Source organism: Terrapene carolina, unplaced genomic scaffold (genome assembly GCF_002925995.2).
Source record: "Terrapene carolina triunguis isolate 2854851 unplaced genomic scaffold, T_m_triunguis-2.0 Scaffold33891, whole genome shotgun sequence".
Taxonomy (NCBI): Eukaryota; Metazoa; Chordata; order Testudines; family Emydidae; genus Terrapene; species Terrapene triunguis.
In genome coordinates this window covers 6,884,739-6,893,191 of record NW_020698242.1, presented here as the reverse complement: position 1 = coordinate 6,893,191, position 8,453 = coordinate 6,884,739, and the positions used below count along the sequence as shown (strand labels likewise).

Genomic DNA, 8,453 nt, shown 5'->3' with positions numbered 1-8,453 from the left:
CAGAAAGGAGCAAACAGGTTGTGCAGGTGCAGTGGGGTGGGGCGGAATGGGGGGACTCTGGGTGGAGCAGGAGCAGGTTCCGGTTCCTGGGGAAGAGGCATAAAGGGGTGGGGCTGTGGGCAGGGCTGCAGGCGGAAGGGGTGGAACGGGAGTGGGACCACAAGCAGAAGAGATGGGGAGGGCTCCCCCCCACACTTGCTCTGGCCTAGGTCCCCTTAATCTGTCTCTGCCAGTCAGGGATGCCTAGGTTTACCTGGTCTTTCCTCAGAGCAGGGGGGTTGAAGTAGCGGCCCATTGGAGCTCCATTTCAGTCATACATTTCTATGATTCTATGGTTGAGGGTGACATCCTGGCCCCTCTGAAGCCATGGATGTTTTTTCTATTGCCTTCAATGAGGCCAGGAGTTTGCCCTGAAGCTGCTTTCCAACGTGGACAAGACTGTGAGGGGCAGACCCTGAGCTGCTGGAGATCAGCAGAGCTGCACTGACCCAAGGCCACTTCCACATTAATCCGGTTTAAACTATAACAGACACGAGCAAGGCCCTAGGCATTCTTCGTAATTCACTGTTCCTTTGATAGGCTCCAAAGCTCAGTCATTTTGAAATCCAAGCATTTACACTGTTGTCATGCAGACATACTGCGTATTTGGGTGTTTGTTAGAACCAGCTTGAGTCAGTGGAACTGGTTAAGTATCAGCAAAAATTAACAGGACCATTCTGGTTCGAATGCGCCGGGCTCTCGCTGGTATGGAAGCAACACAAGAAAGGCCACCGAGCTTCTTTTACCAGTTCCAGGCAGTGTCTTTAGGGCTGCAGGTTTCCCAGGAGTCTTATTTCAGTAATTAGTCAGGTGTTTCAAATGAATGGTTTCCGGACACTACCCAACTGAGTAAACAGTTGCATCCACAGAGTGTAATTATATATATATAGCTTAAGGATGTGAACAGGCAGTAAGGCAGAAGTGTTAACAGACCATTGTTATCCTAATAGTTGGAAATTAGTGTAATAAACCATTTGTAAACAAGTAGAGGGCAGACAGCCAGATGAGTTTCTCTATACACAGACCCTGGGTGAAATCATGACACTATTGAAGTCAATGGGAGCTTGTGAATTCAGTGGCGGCAGGATTTCACCCATAGCGTTGGGTGTAGCTATGATAGACTTCCCTGGAAAGTCAAAAGCATAGTATGGTATGTTGTTACTTACATTTTGGTTCTTTTACAAATTTTTCCTCCAAGCAATCTTGCAATTGGGAGAGTCAAGCTCCCTGTATTGGTTTCCTGTCTTATATTCTATCTGTTTTTGCCTAGCCACATCTTAATCACAGAGCTCGCTTTTGAGAGTCACAGTGTGGTCAAGATACTAGTCCTAGCAGCTATCACATTTTGCACAGGTGTCAGTCATATTGCTCTGAAGAATATTCAGACATTTATAGATATTCACAGTGTAGGTTGGCTTTTCATCAAACTGTGCCCTGAAGTTATTTGCAAGCTCCCATGCATGAGTAACCAGAAAAATGTCAGTTCCAGGTAATGTGGATATCTCGTGCCAGTAGAGATTGATTCTGCTAGTGATCATTGTGTGTAAATGAATTGCGTGACTATTCGCTGTTGTTATTTGCTCCACAAAGGTGAGGACGTGGTGGCGTGAGCCAGTTGAAGGTTGTCTGTGGCACTTGGTAATTCTAATTCTCATTTCTCTTTTACTAGCATTATATGATTAATCAGTTACTCATTTGTTTGTCCATCACTTGGAGCTGCACAAAGTTTGGCTGTTAGGCCTTGTCCATGTCTGAATACTCGAAGGAAGGGTGTTGTAACTTACACAACCAAAATGATCATCTTAAGGGTGCAAATGGTTGTTTAAAGGGCCAGCTACATAGAGAGTATGTTGGAAACAGCTCTAATGACAGAGTCAACCTAAATTTGGAAGTTCAGTGATTACCAATCAGTTGCAAAGCAGGGAACTGTAAGAGAAATCAGGCTGAATTCACACCTTTCTGACCCAAGTGTCTGGGAAGAAGACAGATTTCTAAAACAAGCACCGACTGGGCTATGTATTTGATGTAGTTATATCTTTCTGTTGTGACAGAAATGAGCCTAATCCAAAGTCCACTGAGACCAATTGACATCTTCATGTTGGCTTCAATGGATCAAACCGTATGTTTGATCAATGGATCAAACCATGATCCCTTTAGGTATCGCTGCTTCCTTTGCTTGGTGTTTGTCACCACATTAACAATGAGATTAGGTAGGCAAGAAGAGAAAGGGACCAAGTGACCTTCTCCACTGGATCATATGAACTGGAACCATAAACTCCCTAAACATTAAATCTCACCAAATGAGGGTCAATCCATCCTCATCATCATATCCACTCATTATACTCCACACCCGAACACAACCACTCTATGAACTTCATACCCTCATATCTCAATGTCTGTACTTTGACCCATCAACCTTTTACCCCCAATCGGGGATATTGCAGATTATGTATTCCTCATGCCACCTGATCTTAAGCCAAACTTTGCACCCTCGATAAGCTGTATGTTATTCCCTGATAACCAGAAACTTCTATGCTCAAACTCTGTTCACTACTTTTTTTTTTTATCATCATCTTAATAAAATTTTTAATTCCTCCCTCCCCCTCTCCCACCATTTCCCCCTGTCTGTCATTTTTTTTACTTGGGTCACCTTCATGAGAATGTGATGTTGATGGTACAGGCAGCTCCAGAGTCATGTGTTTATCAACAATGTCAAGTATAACCCTGTCCAGTTTGCTTCACTACACAACACCAAAATCTGCTCCAAGGGCCATCTATCCCACCCAGCTATTTTTGGTCCTTCAGGGGGAAATAAAATCTTTAGGCCTATCTGTAAAACACCTAGCACACCACCCGTGCTATGCAAATAAATAATACCATGTATCACAAGTGCAAACCTGAGATTAAATGTGTGTATGAATAAAGTCAAGTAATAGGGCAAGAGTAAAAACTATTGTAATTAGGGCTGTGTTTAGAAGGCTTATGGGATAGGCTGGAAGCTACTTATCGTTGGTGCATGGGAGTTTTGAAAGAGCCTAACTGATTTTTGTGCTACTGTTCCTAGGTGTGTTAGGTAATCAAATAATTTAGGATCACAAAGCCAATTGATTTTTCCCATGAATAACAGTCACATGTTTGATTTTCAACAGGATTTGTGCTTCTAAGTGATGTAGCAGCAGGTTTTTTAAAAGGTATTTAGGTGCCCAGGGTTTTTGTTTCCAAAATATCTAGTTGCCTAAAACTCACTGATTTAATTGAGTGTTGCACGCTGAGATGATTTTGACAATCTGACCAGGCACCTAAATACCTTTAAAAATCTGGCCCTTGGTCACATGTTGGACTTTCAGTAGGACTTACACTCTCAGGTCATTTATTGTCTTTTGAAAATCCATGCATCAAGGAAGCACTTATCAGGTTATCATATAGGCCTGCTAAAAACAGCCTTGGCTCCAAAAGTTGTTATTCTTGCTTCATTACTTGGCTTTGTTCACTGAAAATCAGTGTCACACAGACACAGAGTCTTTTGAAAATCAAAAATCTCACTTGCCAGTGAACACGTACAAATGTTGAAGGTGTTTTTAAGTCCTGATGGGGAAACAACATTTCTACTTTAATTTTTAAGCTCCGAAAACTTTTTCAGAAAAATTACCCTTGAGGGGGCCAAAATTTGTCATACATGTTCTGAACCCAAAGAGAGAATGTTTTAAAGTAAAATTTAATTTGACCATGATTGAGTTATCCCATATATGAGAAGCATTTGATCCCCAAGTACTTAAACAAAATAACTTTTTTTGGCACTCAAATAAAATGAAGTTATTTTTAAAACTTGCCAAGAAGCTAGTCCTCAGCAAGTGCAGTCGACATCGCATAGTGTGGACCCCGCGATAAGTAGATCTAAGTACGTCAACTTCAGCTACATTATTCACATAGCTGAAGTTGCATAATTTAGATCAATCTCCCCCCGTATTGTAGACAAGGCCTAAAATACACAAAGCTTCAAGATTAACCTCAGCCCCAATTGCCCAGCAGCTGGAACGCAATTTGACGAGCAAAGGGCCCCAATAAATTGCAATGTAACAAACGGTGTCTTCACACAAAACCTTGCCCTGTTCTCCCGGTGTAATTTAAAATGCTGACGGAATTCCATACTCTGCTTACGTGTTCTTGTTTTTGGCCTCTGATGCCCTTAAAGCGCTGGGTACACTTTTGTTACTTTGCATCTTACCAATGAACAAATCGTAAAGCCAGAGAGGAAAATAGCAAAAGATACATAGAGCTAGGTAAGAACTTTTGCCTGGAGTGTATAAACCATGTGGACTCTTTGCCGATAAAGCATGGAGAACATCATCTAGTACTGGAGAGAGGTCAGAAGCACAATGAACTGGCATGTGCAGGAGGAAATTTTTCAGTGCTTCAATGTAGTCTTCACCATAATCTTTCTTCACGTCTGGTGTGAGATTCTCCAGAAGATGCTTTTCTTGCTTAGCCCACAGCTCAGATGTACCTTGTATGCCTGGAATAACAAAGTAAAGTACCTGGGCTTTTGTACATTAACTTGACAATCCAATTCAACTGGTAAATAAGTACATTGGGTCTTTTTTCCTCCCTATCTTGTTCTGCACATCTAAACTTCATTAAAAGTTTTGTTATTTGATGGTAAGCCTGAAGTTCTTAAAAATATAACAAAAGTATTGCTAAGTTTCAGCTAGAACAGGACAGGACAGCCTACTCTAATGTATGGATTGAGGGACTTCACTCCTTTTTCGTCTTTGCTATCAAGCTTGTACTTTGCTAACGTAAACCATATCTAAACACAGAGGAACAGCCAGGAAATTTTAGAGCCCTATCCCTTAAGAAACACTTTCTCAGTAAGGCCATTCCAAGTTATTTTCCATGGAACGTGTAATGGGGGTTTACAGATAAAGAAAATTCTCTTTGCTTTTTAATGTCTTTGTAAACACAATTTTTTACTCTAATAAAAGATGCTGGATAGATAGCACTGGAAACTCACCCCTTCCATTTTCATCACCAGAACAAGCACATCCACAGAGACTGGGAATGCGGGGTCCTCATAATGCCCTTCTACAGGCCCTCAACTGTGTTCTGTAGGGCCCATTCTCCAAGTACTTAAGCTAGCTAGCTAGATACCACTACTTTGGTCTCCACTGAATGGCTGAAATCTCTTCTGTGACTTGCAACTTTTGTGACATGGAAAGGAATTCTGCAGAAACCTGGTTTTCTTCTCTAACAGCGTGGAGAGAAGAAGGATTTAGAGTTGAAAGAGCTACTGAAATGTGGGCAGGGGAGATTAAAAAGATAGGAGCCTCAGTTACATAGTAAAAATGAGTAGCACCTTGAAACAATGCACCAGGACTCCCATTATGCAGATGGAACCCATTACACAGGAAAACCGTTTGATAAAGAGAATTAGATCACTGTGTAGCATGAAATTGTACCTATTATTGGCCAGATTTGAAGTTCTTAATTAGTTCTTGTGACTTGCTTAATCAAGTCAAACCCACACCGAAGTCTGCTTTTTATTTTTGGCAAGATAGGTAAAAGCAAAGGGAAGAAATGATTGCCTCCCCCATCAGGAATGACTGACAAACACTTAGACGTGCCACTGCTAGTCATTCACTACAGTCTATTAATCGGGAAAGGCAAACTAAGGTTTTCAATCATCCCTTGATAAAGATCATTGCCTAAGGGTTGGCTGCTTGGAAGCAAAAAATCACTCACTACCTATGTAGGAGGAGGTTGGTGGGGTATTTTTAATTCCCTTAAGAAAGCTGGATCTTAATTTGAGTAATGGAAGTGAAGGATAGGAAGTAACTGTGACTGCTGAGAATCATTCACGACTTTTACTTGAGGATGTGGGTCTATAGGGAATAATCTGAAGGAAGAAGGAGAACTAGATGAAATGTCAAATACCTACATGTTCTGAAGCCTCCTGGATGAACTGCAGCAACTTTAATTCCCCATTTGGCAAGCTCCTGCCTCATTACTCCAGAAAACATGGACAGAGCTGCTTTTGATGCACCATATGCGGCAAACCTTGTCAACGGAATGCCTCCTACAGGAGCAATATAAACCATGATAAAGTTTGACTCCAGTGCTTTCTGGGCAACTGAAACTTTATTTCAATAATTTAAAAGAATGATCATAGCATAACCCAAAATTATGCAGCTCTCACTGAGGTTAAAGACAAGACGTCGCGGGACTCATTTTTTCTGGCACAAAAAAAATCTTAGATCAGCAGTAGCTCGAAGCAGCTGCAGTCAGAGTCACACCTGGCCATCAGTCACTTTTAAACACAGGGAGAGTAAATTGTATTGCATTTTGGGATACAATGCAGAGAATCACAATTGCTGTTATGTTCAGAAAGGGAAATCACACAGATAACGTGTTAGATAGTGTTAATAATTAAGCAATCGTGTTTTGTTCTGTTGTTTTTAATGGGTGAATAAAGGCAGTGGATTTGAAGTCCCTGTCAGTCACACAGTCTCAATTCCAGTTTTAGGCCATGTCTACACTACAGAATTATGACGACTTAACTTATGTCGGCATATGGCTACCACAGTTATTAAATCACTTGTATATGTCCACATTTGGCTCCTTATGTCAGCAACGCATGTCCTCACCATGAACACTTGTATCAATTATAGTGTCAGCGTGTGAGGCAGTGTGGGATGGCTCCTGGAGGCCAGTAACAGTGAATGTAAGTAACACAGCGTCTACACTGACACTGCATCGTCCTAATTACTTTGACCATGTCTCTACACTGCTCGGGGAGGTGGAGTTACTAAATCGGCTTAGAGAGGCACTGACATCGTCAGGAGTCAAATGTAAGTGAAGACACTTCCACAGGTAGGTCAACGCAAGGCAGCTTATGGCAACCTAACTATGTAGTGTAGACCAGGCCTTATAAAGCCACCTCATATACTGGCTGTAGATTCTCCATCTGTTTTTAACATCTGCTTGAAAAAGGTGAGACTGGAGCTAGGAGAAATCTATTAGGCCAAACCAAACTTCATCCAACTAAAAACCACATCAGTAAGGTGCTGAGAGCCCAAAGGTCACAATTACATTGCATAAAAGGGAACAGATATAACAGAGGCAAAGTCACAGGTTCCAGAATGCATTGCTCTATTTCAATCCAACCAGCCTTCCTTAGGATCAAGAAAACGCAACAGTATACTGCATAATGGAAGAGCTGAAAAACAACAAGAATTTTCTTTAAAAACTCCAAAAGCAATTACAAATTTTCATTTTTAACAAAATTTCAGGGGAGAAAATTTCCAGTTTTTCTGAATTTTTAGTTTTTGAAAACTGAAAAATTTTAGAAAATTAAATTTTTCTGTGAAAAGTTTCCTTTTGACAGAAAATTTTCAACCAACTCTCGCAGGGAACTTTAGTCTCCAAAGGCCATGCTTTTACAGTGAAGAAGAGGATGGCCGCAGGAGAGTATAGAACTCCCTACGTCAGATTAGAATCTTCTTCCAATAGGTCATCAAGCCCGAGCCCCCTGCTGCACCCACAGTTAGTCTCACTGGTACTTGCAGTACATGCTCAAAATAAGACACACATAATGCAACGCATTGTTATTAAAAGGCCATTTTAACTTTTTTGATGTCTTCTAAAGGAAAAAAGACATTGACGAAATCTAAAGCAGATTTACTATAAACCGCCTAATCATCTACTCAGTTTCTTACTGCAATGACCAAAGACACAGGTTAGCCTCAAATAAAAGCAGAGAGTCCTTGTTTTTAAAACAGTCCAGTAAATTACTTATTGTCGTCTGCATAATCTGAACTGACATTAACTCCTCCTTTCTTAAACCGACAACATTCTTTTCCTTTGAGGTCAGTCTAACCTTAACTCTAGTTAAAGTACACCCTTCCCCCAACCAAGCACAGGGAAGCACAGACTGCAATGCGACTTCCCTAACTGTTCTGCTAATGTTTTACCAAAAGAATGCGCACCCCCTTTAATATAGGCACACATTTACCAGAACTGGCCAGGGTATAAATGCAGCCATGTAAATATTTATAAGTAAAGCAGGTGTGACCAAAAGCACCCCTGTATTATTGCTCCTGTTTCCAGGTGATCACCCAAATTAGAAAAGTCAGTTTTAAAATGCTCAATACACTGTTTCCTTCACTGTAAAATTATAAGATCTCATTTATATGAAAACATGACCGGGAGATAAGTCCATCATTGCACAGAAATGTGACTTTTTTCATTGGCTTGCTGAGGGAGTACTTAATTTTTGGGTAACTAAGTTAGGTGGAGCCACACACACAAAAAAGGGTGAAATCCTGGATCCAACAAAATCAATGGCAAAATTCTCATTAACTTCCATAGGGCCAGGATTTCACCCAGAGTATGGGCACCTGAGTTTGCTTGTACCGGAG

At 41.1% G+C, this 8,453-nt stretch overlaps 1 protein-coding gene across 1 annotated transcript in view; it reads right to left on the bottom strand.

Moving 5' to 3' along the window:
- Window positions 1-3,984: 3,984 nt before the first annotated feature.
- Window positions 3,985-8,453, bottom strand: part of LOC113409558 (estradiol 17-beta-dehydrogenase 2-like) — a 9,469-nt gene continuing 5,000 nt past the window's right edge. Inside the window, exons 2-3 of the mRNA XM_026663610.1 lie at window positions 5,975-6,172; window positions 3,985-4,552 (exon numbers count right to left, since the gene is read on the bottom strand). Of these exons, the coding sequence (XP_026519395.1) occupies window positions 4,194-4,552; window positions 5,975-6,172 (557 nt within the window). The 3' untranslated portion in view covers window positions 3,985-4,193. The remainder of the gene's footprint in view (window positions 4,553-5,974; window positions 6,173-8,453) is intronic.